Raw genomic sequence first — 13,786 nt, 5'->3', positions numbered from 1 at the left:
GTTGATTTGACTTAATAAAGGTCTAGTTTTTAATATAACATAAGGAGATGATTCAAATTTAGAAGAGTGATTGCTGTTACCCAATTGATTATGAAATAGAGGATAGGAAGAGGCTCAAGGGAAGAAGTCCAAGCTGTCCAAAACCATATTAAAACTTATGCTTCAAATTACTAATATTTAGACAAAGTCAGATTAAATTAGTTCTGAGTTTCTTCCTCATTCTTATCAGATTAACAAAAGTGACCAAAAGAAGAAAGAAAAAACCGACATTGTAGAGGTTGTGGTCAAAATGAATGCCATTAATGATGTGTTGGTCCAACCATTCCAGAAAGTACTTTGTAACTACCGAAAACAATTACTAAACTGCATATCCTTTGATCCAGCCATACTGCTCCTAAACTCTACCCCACAAAAATCAAAGAAAGGGGAAAAGAATCTATATATACAAAAACAATCTCTTTTGAAAAATCTCTTTTTATGGTGACAAAATACTAGAAACTAAGGGAGTGCCCATCACTTGGAAAATGGTTGAATAATGAATTGTATATGAATTTGATGAATATGAATGCAGTATATGAATATAATATTACTGTGATATAAGAAATGGAGATATGAAGACAAAAATGGAACAATATCTGCTTTCAAGGATTATATAAAGGAAGACAAATAAACAAATAGACACATATAAGCATATACAAAATAAATACTCTTTTTTTGATGGGAAGAGACAGTAGCATTTAGTGAGGCTTTAGGAAGGTGGTGATATTTGAATTGAGATTTTCAGGAAGATTGAAATCCTAAACTTCAAAGAAGTGCATTAAAAAATTAGATACAATCTATGTAAAGTTCCATAAGCAGAAGATAGAATATCATTTATGAGGAACAGCAAGGCCAATTTGCCTGGACTATTGGATTTGTAAAGAGTTAATAATCATAGAAAGGTAATCCAGAACCCAATTGTGGAGTGTTTTAAGTGCTATGAAAAGAGATTTCTATTTGATCCTAGAAGTAATAGAGAACCAGTGAAATTTATTCACTATGGGAGTGCATGGCCATACTGTGCTTCCAGGAAAGTAACTTTAGTAGCTATGAAGAAGATAGAATACTGTCTGAGATATCAATTAGAAGGCCATTGCAATAGCCCATAGGAAAGGTAATGAGGTGCTAAACTAAAGGGTTGCTGTGTGACTAGAAATGAGACAGATTACAGCTTGATAGATTTGGTAGTCATCTAATATAGATCAGAAGATAACTTTGAGAGGGTACCATGAGAAGACATAGGGAAAGGGGAAGAGAATAAGCATTTAAATAGGGCCTACTATATGACTGATGTCAGGACCTGAGTTCAAATTTGGCCTCAGATATTTAACACTTAATAGTTATAAATTTGCGCAAATGACTTAACCCCAGTTACTTCATTAAAAACAACAACAAACAAAAAAAGTCACAAAATAACTTCAGAAGTTTGAGGGATGAAAAAAGAATTTGGGTTTAGTAATTAGAAGAATGTTGATAGCTGGAGAGTCACGTAGATGGGTAAAGACCCATAATGCAAAGAATTAAAAACATTGAAAAGGGGAAAAGCCAAATAGCAAATGAGAATTATTTGATTTTGAAAGAGAGGAATGATACAAGGTGTTAAACTGAGGAGTTTGTTGTTTTTTAAATGTGTTGGTAAATTAAATTTTTTTTTAAGGATGGGTGATGGGAAGGAACTGTGATAAATTAAAATGAGCAAGAGGGAAAAAAGGCATGTATTCCTTGAGAAGTTGGGAAAATCTGAGGTCAAGGTCTTATGAACTACTTATGGAAATGCTGGACTTCCATTTGGCAATTGGAAAAAACTTTTTTTCATTGGACAGGGAATTGGAGAACCATATGGTGGAAGAGCATTTGAGATGTAGAATAAGGAAGATGGAAGAGCTTGCAATGGATGACCTTTACTTTTTCAATGAAATGGGAGACCTTTTCTGCTGGGCAGAATGAATATGTTAGAAGCAGTGTCTAATACTTTTAGAAATATCATTTTGATAGTTGTGAAAGATTGGATAAGAGAAAGGGTAGTAACTGTAAAATAAATTAAGGACACTATCAAAATAGCCTATGCCAGAGTTGTTGGAACCTAAACTAGTAAAAGTAACTCTTAAGAAATCATCTAGTCCAGTGGTTCTCAAAGTTTTTGTTTACATTTAATATTGGGAATTGTGTCCAGGCAAGTACAATTTATATTGATTATTTATTAATTTTGTTTAATTTGTAGTAACTTAACATCTAAAGTCTCAAGGTCCTTGATATACTCTTCGAGAACAATTAATCTCCCAGTGCTTCTCTATGGCACATGGACTATAACTTAGCCTTTAGTACCTCATACATTAGACTTTATTTTTTCACTTTTGGAAAGGTTGCATTTCATGTTAATAGATGTATATAATATAATAGGAAAAGAGAAAAATTGAAAAACGTTTGGAGAGATATTTAATGTACAATCATTTAACCCCCTTTTTAGAATTTTGACACTTCGAACTGGACTCCAAATAAGATTGATAGAACCCCCAATATTTTTATAAATTATTTTAAAATTTTGACAACTGTTATTTTTAAATTTCTAGGTTATGTAAGCAAGCAAAGTATGGTATTTTGAAGTATGATTAAAGTCCTGATGTTGCAGCAGAGATTAAGCATATTAATGGCCAAATCTAGGTAAGTGAAAGGTTTGGTTTTTTTTTTTTTTTTTTTTAAATAATTATAACTTTTTATTGACAGAACCCATGCCTGGGTAATTTTTTACAACATTATCCCTTGCACTCACTTCTGTTCTGATTTTTCCCTCTACCCTCCCTCTACCCTCTCCCCCAGATGGCAAGCAGCCCTATACATATTAAATATGTCACAGTATATCCTAGATACAATATATGTGTGCAGAACCGAACAGTTCTCTTGTTGCACAGGAAGAATTGGATTCAGAAGGTAAAAATAAAAGGGTTTGTTTTTTTAATAGCTTCCTATAAAAATAATTAATTTAAACTTCTTATTTCTTTACTGCATCTGTCATTTAGGATATTGGTAACTCTCTTTTCAAAATGCTTCAGGGTTCTTTTAAACCTACTTTTTTTTGGTCTTTATACATTTAAAGTATTTATTTTACTCCATTATCTAAGATTCTTTAGAAACAAAACTGATTTTCTTAATTACTTTTACATTATTGAAAATCCCTAGCTTTTGGTATTATTTTGGTGAAGTCTTTAGGGGGAGAGTGGCAAGAAGGAAACTATGTAAATTATTATAATGTGTTTAGGGAAGTTGGAAAAGTCCCTTACTAGTCAGTGGAGATTCCCCAAATAATACTTTGGTGGACTGAAATGTGATAGATTTTTAACAGGAGGCCCTTCAACTGCCTCTTAAACCCCCATGGCCCCCTTCCCCCCCCCCACCCCCCCCCCCCCCCCCCCCCCCCAAAAAAAAAAAAAAAAAAAAAAAGGCAAAAACAAATAAAGTTCCTAAACTTGGAAGACTTATAACTTCATGGTATGGGTTTATAATCTTAAATTTTGTGAATCACATTCCTAACATTAATACTATGTTAGTTTCATTTTGAGGAAGTTTCATTTCCTTGTATTTTCTTCTACTTCTGAAAAAGCGTTTGAGAGCCCTCTGCTGGTGGTAACTTAGTTGGTAGAATATCTGTTTGACATATGGTAGAACCAATATGTCTTTCTTCATAGTGATTTAAAATGATTAAATTTCTAATATATCAATTACTCTCAAGTTGTCTCTTTTTTTTCAAACACTGAATTTAAACATCAGAAGAAAAAAATCATTTCCATATACAAAAAGGTTGTATATCTCAGGAAATTCATAGCCCAGCTTCTAAAATGACCTAGATTTAGCTTTCATTGTATTAGTCATTAAAATGCTTTCTGATGAACCTTGTCTGTCTCACAGGCAGTTATCCAAAGACATTCTTGGCTTGGAAGCACCAAGCATACCTCATCTGTTAGAGAAAACTACTAAACTGGTATTATATTGATTCCCTTACTCTAAAATTGTATGAATCATATAGCAAGAAAGAGCATGATGTACTAGAAAGAACACTGAATCTGCACCTAGGAGGCCTAGAACAAATCTTAGCTTTGACATTTAATACTTGTAGGACTATAAGCAAAGCACTTAACTTAGTTTCCTCATTCTATCTGTAAAATGGGGATCATAATAATACTTATGCTGCCTCATGTGGTAGTGAGGCAAAAAAAAATTTTTTTGTAAATTTTTAAAATACAATAGAAATGTAAATATCTATTTTTCATCATCATATCTTTGTGTATTATTTATGTTCTCTTTTGTCATTTTTTTTATCCCTAATTATTAATCCTTGTGCTTGCCTCTGTTGAACTTCATCCTATCCCGCTAAATCATTTCCCTCATTTGTCAGTGACAGGGTGAATTTTTTCTTTTGTACAGAATATTTACATAGCCCTTAATAATTTGGGAATTGACTGTCACTTCTGTGGAAATGGGTTTTATAGAAATGGTGAGTTCATTTTGGTAAAAATTCTTGTGTATAACTATTCAGTTCCAGAAGTGCTTGTATTTCACTGTTTTTGTTTCTTAGTTGATACTTGGTTTTAGATATTTTCAGAATGAGGAAAACATTGCAATGAAGCTACTATATCACAAGTATGAGCTTTCTGTGAATTTTAAAACAAAACAGTGAGCAAGTCAAAGTTAAACTTATGAATCATATATAATTAATTGTTCTGTAAATCATCTTTTTATATAGACATCACATGGTCTTCTAAAGAAGTCATGGGTAGCTGTTGTAGCTGTCCAGATAAAGAAACTGTCCCAGATAATCATCGAAGCAAGTTTAAGGTAAGTAAAATTTCTAATTCTGATTATAATTTTTGTACAATAATAGCCAGGTGTCATATATTTGGTAATATAAACCTTACAGCATCTGGAAGTAAAGAATAAAGACACCTTTCACAAAGGCCTGTCTTTCATGTGGCATATGTGATTGAAGAACTTTTTAGTCAGAACATAATCATTTTTAATAGGATTAACTATTAGGACTGTTAACTTAGAGATGATTGGAGCCAGCACATTAAAAAGAATTTGAACGGAACTGGCAATCTTTATCTTGTTTTCTTCCTCATTAAACTGTGAACTTCTTTAAGTCCAGAATGTCTTTTACTTCTTTTTGTAGCCTCAGGAACTCAGTGCCTGGCACATAGTAAGCATTTAATAAATGCTTATTTACTTATTTATCCATGCCATTTACTTCTGGTTTTTCTTATTCATCATTTCCCTAAATGTTCTCAATTGATTTATTAATCTGTTCTAGAATTTTCTTACCCTCATTTAATAGTATTTTTTTCCAATTACATATAAAGATATTTTTCAACATTGATTTTTGTAACATTTTGAGTTTCACATTTTTCTCCCTTCTTTCTTAACTTCCTTCCTCCATCCCCAAGACAGCAAGCAGTACAATATGACTATACATATCCTATCATGTTAAAGATATTTCCATATTGATCTTCATTCAGATTCCCATGGGTGTGAATGGCATTTTCCTTGTCAAGTCTTCAAATTTTCTTGGATCACTGTATTGCTGAGAAGATCTAAGTCTGTCATAGTTGGTCATCACACAATGTTGCTATTACTGTGCACAGTGTTCTCCTAATTCTACTCACTTCACTCAGCATCAGTTCATGTAACTCTTTCCAGGCTTTTCTGAAATCAACCTGCTCTCATTTCTTATAAAACAATAATATTCCATTACATTCCTATGTCACAATTTACTCAGCCATTCCCTAATTAACATTCATTCCCTCAATTTCTAATTCTTTACCACCACAAAAAAAACTGCTATAAATATTTTGGGGGGTCCTTTTCCCTTTTTTAATGATCTCTTTGGAGTACAGACCTATTAATGGTTTTGCTAGATCAAAGGACATACGCAATTTTATAATCCTTTGGAGATAGTTCCAGATTGCTCTCCAGAATGGTTGGATCAGCTCTCAGCTCTACCAATGGGGCATTATATATTGTCTTAGTTTGTCCACATCCCCTCCAACATTTTGTCATTTTCTTTTCTTATCATCTTAGCCAATCTTAGGTGTAATATAGTATCTCAGAGTTGTTTTAATTTAAATTTCTATAATCAGTAGTGATTTAGAGCATTGTTAAATTACGACTATAAATAGTTTTAAATCCTTCATCTGAAAATTGCTTGTTCAAATATTTTGACTTTTTATCAATTGGGTTATATCATTAATCTTAAATTCAAAACTTAAATTCATGAAAAATATACCTAACTATAATATGTATTTTATTCTCTATCTTGCCATCCCTTTTAACCAAATTTATTTGATCCACACCAGCTTGAAGATCATTTTGTGTTATGAAATATGTAAATATGTATGTGGTAATTTTTGTAAAGTTCTTTATGAATTGAAAATTCAATATACATTGAAAATGTAATTTAAATCATTACTGTAAACAAAATATTAGATGACAACTTCTACTTGATTTGAGTCATATAAAGATTGTACCACTTTCCCCAGGCAATGAAATTATCCCTTTTTTCATTTATGCCTTACTTTTTTAGTATGCCTTGCTTCCAAAGCCCTTTTGGCTTGGTTTGTTTTTTAAACATTTTTCACAAACCTTAGTTTATTTGGGGGACTTTACTTTCTGACATTAGTCACATAGTATATGACTCGGCCCCCATTTTTATATTTCCTTTTTAAAAAATCGAGGTCATCAGAATATTCCCTCCAAAATAATATTGATTCTTTAGACAACTTCCCTTTTCTTCCTCTAGTCCATGATGATATTTCTGTTTTTATTTCCTGTATTGCTCACTATATTACACATTTGGCATTTAGCCACATATTTCCTTACATTTTAACTTTCCATGTTTGTATGTACAGGCCTGTACTAATTAGAATTACAAACCCAGGACTAGATGGTCTCTAAAATCTCTCTAGTCCTAAATAAGTACCATATTTTCATAGTATTCTCCCTATACTAGCTGTATATAGTATATAGTCCTATTTGCATAGTAATCATTCAATAAATATTAATTGAATGAATGAATCAACTGAAGCCTTTTTATTTTTCTATTGAATTGACAAACTCTCTGTGTGTGTGAGAGAGAGAGAGAGAAAGAGAGGGAGAAAAAGAGGAAGGGAGGGAAGAAAAGAAAAATCGAGATCAGTTGGGAGAAAAATTATTGATTTCGCTGAAGTGCCTGACATATAGTCAGTGCTATATAGATGCTACCTATTATTAACTGTTACTATATTAGCTGAAGTCTTTGTTGTATTTCTTTTTTAAAGGTCATTAACGTGGATGATGATGGCAATGAACTGGGTTCTGGCATAATGGAGCTTACAGACACAGAGTTGATTTTACACACCCGTAAAAGAGATGCTGTAAAATGGCATTATCTTTGTTTGCGTCGTTATGGCTATGACTCAAATCTTTTCTCTTTTGAAAGTGGCCGGAGGTGTCAGACTGGACAAGGTACATGAGATCTTTTAACAATATTTAAATACTTGTGATTTTTTAAAGTGTGCCTACTGACCCTAAGCAAAGTTTTAGATAGCTTAGACATTTCAATCTTTTCAACAAGAAAATATTAAAAGCAATTGGCTTTCTTAATTAAGTTCTTGAAGAATATTACTCTGACAGAAACTTCAAGAAGTATTGATGGCACATGGACAGAATTGTCTGAACAGTGGTTGTTGTCTGTCTCAGTTTTGTCACAAATGAAACCTAAGCCTATTTGACACAGTATAGAATTTTGAGTAGTATTGAAGTCACAACTTTAATCCTCAAATATAAATTTAACTAAATATAAATTAAACTCCAGTTGTTGAACTATAAATTGGTGTCATTTTGTCAGTGTCAATGTTGAAATTCATTAGCTTGACCCTGTAGCATTTGAGTAGTGTCATTTTTATGCCCAGAGCCATACCTAGCATAGTTTAGGTGTTCAGTAAATGTGAAATATTGGAAGTATAGGATGAAACTAGACAATAGGATGAAGATCCAGATTTATAAATAGATATGAATTAGGGGAGAGTCATCATTTGCTTATTGAAAAGACATAGCATGTGACCTTTTTAAATGAAGATATTCCTATAGAGGGAAATATATTGGATTTTACAGTAGATTGTCTTTCAACTTTTTAGCAGTATGCCTGCTGTCTGAAGTATTACTACACTTGAACTTTTCTTAGTGTCACTTTCATATGTGCACAAAAACATATATATTTGTGTTATTCTGTATTGAAATCATTTTCAAGAGAAAAAAATTAAGCATAGCATTTAGAAAATGTGAAATTGTTCCATTGTATAATTTTGCTTGGCTTGGTTTAGCAATTTACATTTGTTAGCAAAAGATTTGATGTCTGAAATTATTACTGTGTTAATAATTTACCTTATTTTTATTAGTGCCTTGACTCCATTTTTTAAAAGCTTTTTTATCCCCTCAACCCCTTGTTTTAACTCAAATTATATTCAGTTGCAAGCCCTCTAAATTGAGTTTCTTTGAAATTTGAGTTAGATGGTTGGACAAATTATCTTACATGTAATTCTAGTTTAACGTAGAAAATGTAGAAGAAAATGTATTAGTTTTGTGATTTTTTTGAAAATTTTACTTAAAATATTTGGATGTCATTTATTCAATTCAACAGGCATTAATTAAGAGCCTGCCCCCTATATGGTAGGCACAAAGATATAAAGACAAAAATGAAGCAGTCATTTCTTGCTCTTAAGGACTTTATATGCCACTGGAGAATAAATATACATAGAAAATTAAATATTAATATTAGTATGTTTAACTTTTGCAACTTCAAGCATTTGTGAAATTGTGTTAATAGCCTAAGTTTTATTTTCACATTGACAACAGTGCATGTTCTCAAGTATTCATTGCAAAGAAAAAAATGAGAGGCATGCTGCACGGAAGTTTGTGAAACAGAACACCCATTCCTATTAAAAACAGTAGAGGGCATAGGAATAAATTGAACTTTCTTTAAAATCTATTTAAAATCATAAGCAAACATCATCTGGAATGAGGATAAGCTAGAAACCTTTTTATTAAGATCAGGGATGGAGCAAGAATGTCCATCCCCACTATTATTTAATATTGTACTAAAAATGATATCTTTATCAATAAGATAATAAAAAGAAATCAAAAGAATTAGATTAGCAGTAAGGAAATAAAACTATCACTCTTTGCAGATGATATAATGGTATACCTGAAGAATCCTAGAAAATCAACTTTAAAAAAAAAACAGTTGAAATAATTAAAAACTTTAGTAGAATTCCAGAATATAAACTAAACCCACATAAATCATCAACATTTCTATATATTACCAACAAAATCCAGCAACAAGAGATTGGAAAAAAAAATTCCATTTAAAGTAATTATAGATAACATAAAATAAAACACTTGGGGGGGGGGGGGGCTTGTCAAATTCCTACCAAGATCTATATTATAAAACACTTTTCATACAAATAAAGTCAGATCTAAACAATTGGGAAAATATTAATTGCTCATGAATAGGCCAAGACAGTATAATAAAAATGATAATTTTATCTAAATTGTTTATTCAGTGCCATGCCAAACTACCAAAAATTTTTATAGAATTAAAAAAAGATAAAAAATTTTATCTGGAAGAACGAAAGGTCAAGAATAGCAAAGCATCAGTGAAAAGAAATGTGAAGGAAAGTAGCCTAGCTCTAACAGATCTCAAACTGTATAATGAAGCAATAATCACCAAAACAATCTCGATACCAGCTAAGAAATAGAGTGCTAAATCAATGCAATGGATAAGATACACAATACATTGTAGTAAATGACCATAGTAATTTAGTATTCCATAAACCCAAAAGCTCTAAGCTTCTAGGACAACAACTCATTTGATAAACACTGCTGGGAAAACTTAAAAGTATTTGGACAGAAACTAGATATAGACCAGTATTTCACACTGAATACCAGGATAAAGTCAGAGTATATGATTTAGACAAAGTTTAATATCATAAACAAATTAGGGTAGCGTAAAATAATTTATTATGGATATTATGGATAAGGGAAGAATTTAGTATCATAGAGAGCATTACAAATATAAGTGGGTAATTTTGAATACATGCATTTTAAAAGTTTTTGCACAAACAAAATCAGTGAAGCCAAGATTAGAAGGAAAGCAAGAAAGTGGAAGAAATGGTTATTGAGCAGATGTCTTGGATAAAGACTTTACTTCTCAAATACATAGAGAACTGAGATAAATTTATAAGAATGCAAGTCATTCCCAATTGATAAATGGTCAAAGTATATATACAAGCAATTTTCAAAAAAATCAGAGCTATCCAAAGTCATATGAAAAATGCTCTCAGAAAAAAAAAAAAAAAAAAAAAAAGAAGTAGGGGAGAAAGCAGGCTTATGGGATAAGGATTGCTATTTTAGCAATCCCCAAAGTATGTTTATCCTCAGAGGGAATTCACAGAGAAATTATGTAGGAAAGAGGTTGTCACCAGATTGTCAAAGAATGCCTTGACAGCAACTCCAAATTTAATTCCCTTCTAATATAACTGATGAGCCATTTGAAAAAAAAAAAAAAATGCTCTCAGTCACTATTTATTAGAGAAATGCAAATTAAAACAATTATTTAGTACCACTTAACACTTATCAGGTTGGCTAATATGACAAAAAAGGAAAATGTAGAAAAATTGGGCTATATTGTTAGTGTAACTATGAACTAATCCAACCATTCTGGAGAGCAATTTGGAGCTTTGCCCAGAGGTCTATAAAACTGTGTATAACCTTTGATTCAGCAATACCACTATTAGGTATTTAGAAAAGGGGAAGAGGACATATTTGTATAAGAATTTTTATTACAGCTCTTTTTGTGGTAGTTAAGATTATTTGAAATTGAGGAGATGTTCATCAATTTGGGAAGAATGGCTAAACAAATTGTGGTATTCAGTTGTAATGGAACCACTAACATGCTATAAGAAATAACATGCAGGATGAGTTGAAAAAACCTACAAAGACTTACAAACAGTAATAGTAATATCATACAATGAACAACTGTGATTTCCACTATTAACTTAAGATCATTCCAAAAAATTTATGAAGCATAATGTTTTCCTCCCTTCCCTTTTTTCCACTGGGGAATCTAGCAGAGTATGCCATAAACCCAAACCACTCCGATTCTCACTGATTGGCCAATAAGTCACTGATTGTTTGGATTTCATGGTTCCACATAATTGTACATAGCAATTGTTTCTGTTCTGACCAGAAACCCTTCCAGATTGATTTTTTTTTTTTTTTTTGAGGGAGTAACAAAGAAGCTGTCTTTAGCCTCATTACCTTACCTAGCATTAATCACGGAGACCTAAGAAAGACTTTAGTTTAAAAAGGCTAAGGTTTCCCACTAAGTCCAGGGTCTTTCTGGTTGTCTTAATCTATGTCTTGCCCCTGGACCCAGATGGCTCTGCAAGAAAAAATGAGGCTGATGACTTTGCACAGCCTTCCTTCCCTCGCTTACATCCAATTTACTTGCAAATCAAATTATCACCTTCCTGATGTCATAGGTTCTCCTCAAGAATGAAGGACAAATTATAACCACCTTCCTTCCTTTCTCTTTCTCTCTTTCTTCCTTCATCCCATAATTGCATATATATATATATATATTTGTAACTCAAAATCTTTTTAAATATTAAAAAAATTTCTTACATGTAATTGGGGAAAGTTTTTTAAAAAAAAGGAAAAATGGTTAGGTTAGTCTAAAGAAAATCACTTAATCCTATAATCAAAGTAAAGTAAACCAAAGAAATCAATAAAAAATAATTTGTGGAATGAATGATATCCTATGAAGTACTTCACTGGCTTGTACAGTCTACCATTGTAAAGAGCTCCCCATACATTCACTGCATATTTTCATTGTTTAACCTTTAAAACAAGTTTTATATTACAATTTTGCCCCAAAAGCTTGGTGCAATTCCTTTGGGCTCTAAACCCGAGCATGTAAAGTTAGTGATGCAGCTTAGTGAACAAATAAAAGTTTAGATAAACTTTGTGAGGGAATGTCTGCAGCTACTGTTGGCCATAAGTTCGGTGTTAATGAATGGATAATTTGTTATATCTGCAAAAAGAAGGAAAATATACTTTCTGTAAAAGTTTGAATCCACTCCAAAAAGTGCTGGAGTAACCTCTCAAAGATAGGTAAGGGAATTAAATACAAAAGTGGCCAAGTTTGTGGATAAATGAATTAGTATTTTGATAGTGTTAGTGTGTTAATGTTTTGTCATAAAGAATTATATAAATATATAAATTCTTTAGTGAAAAATTATGGGTTTTGGTGATCACAGGACTTAAGCCCTTGTTATCCTATAGGTTCATTGTATCAACATTTGCATTTTTTACTTTATGCTGTTTTCTAGGAATATTAACCCCCCCATAAATTAATGATTATTTGTATATACAAAATAACTTTTAGTAGGAGGACACTAGAACCTAAGAAAGTCAGCATAATAAGAAGTGTCTCTTGAGTTGAACTTTTTGGCTATTAAGAAAGACATACCAACCTGTCATCTGGGGGAGGGGAGGAGGGGAAAGAGGGGAAAAATTGGAACAAAAGGTTTGGCAATTGTCAATGCTGTAAAATTACCCATGCATATAACTTGTAAATAAAAAGCTATAATTTAAAAAAAAAGAAAAACATATAAATGAAAAATACAATGTGGTATTTAGAGACTAGTGAGCAGGTTAATTTGACCAGAATATAGAATTCTTAAAGAAGTAATAAATCAGTCAACAAGTATGCATTAAATGCCAAGCAAAATGTTAGATATTATAGATACATCTGTAAATAAACCATGTCATATTCTAACAGTGGAAACAAGCACATGCATAAATATAAAAAAGAAATAATGTAAAGTCATCAAATATAAAGTAACCTGGGAGGAAGGAGAATGAATAGGTGGTTGGATCAGGAAAGCTTTATCTAAAAGGTAGTACTTGGAATATGTCTTAAAGGAAGAGAAGAATTTTTTTGTTGGCAGGAGATCATTCCTAGGCATAGAGGTTGATGGACAGAACAGAAGCACAGAGATAAGAGATGAGAGACTGTGTGTAACAAACCAAGAAAAGCTCACTTTAGCAGATTGCAGAATGCAGGAAGGGGAATCAGTGTATGTGCAAAGATAGGATGGGGGCAGGCAGCAGTGAACCATTAGAGTTAAGTAGGGGAGTGAGTGCCAGATCAGCCCTGCAGAAAAATCACTTTGTCATCCCATATGGATGATGGGCTGGAGTGAGAATAGAGTTGAAGTAGAGAAATCCCATGGGATGCTGTTAACAGTAATCTGAAAGAGAAGTATTGAGGGCCTGGACTAAGGTAGTGAGAGTGCGACTAGAGAGAAGGGGATAGATGTAAGAAGAAATGGTGAAAATGGCACAGACACAGATTGGAAGAATAATGTCCTTCAATAGAAATGGAGGGTGGGAAAATGGGTGGTGATTAAGAGAGGGAAAATAACAAGATCTCTTTTAAACACTGAGTTTGGAAAGGCACAGTGAGTTTGGAAAGGTGTAGAGCTTTAGAAATTTAATAGGGTTTTAAGAGCCACGTAGAAGGGTTCATATTTTTTTCGTAGAGTCAAAAAAGCCATTGGAATTTTTTGAGTAAAGGGTTGACTTTACTTGACAAAGGATTTTATAAAATACCCATTACTTACCATTAGAAGAAATCATTTGAACAAATTCATAACAG

At 32.3% G+C, this 13,786-nt stretch overlaps 1 protein-coding gene across 3 annotated transcripts in view; it reads left to right on the top strand.

Moving 5' to 3' along the window:
* FRS2 (fibroblast growth factor receptor substrate 2) overlaps window positions 1–13,786 on the top strand; it is a 104,136-nt gene that overhangs the window by 80,739 nt on the left and 9,611 nt on the right. For all 3 annotated transcript variants that reach the window (XM_031940682.1, XM_031940684.1, XM_031940683.1), the window contains 3 exons: window positions 2,610–2,700; window positions 4,778–4,869; window positions 7,344–7,530. In XM_031940682.1, coding sequence (XP_031796542.1) covers window positions 4,804–4,869; window positions 7,344–7,530 — 253 coding nt within the window. In that variant the 5' untranslated portion in view covers window positions 2,610–2,700; window positions 4,778–4,803. The remainder of the gene's footprint in view (window positions 1–2,609; window positions 2,701–4,777; window positions 4,870–7,343; window positions 7,531–13,786) is intronic.

The sequence above is a fragment of the Sarcophilus harrisii genome, chromosome 5, assembly GCF_902635505.1.
Source record: "Sarcophilus harrisii chromosome 5, mSarHar1.11, whole genome shotgun sequence".
NCBI lineage: Eukaryota > Metazoa > Chordata > Mammalia > Dasyuromorphia > Dasyuridae > Sarcophilus > Sarcophilus harrisii.
This window is presented reverse-complemented; position numbering and strand designations above follow the sequence as displayed.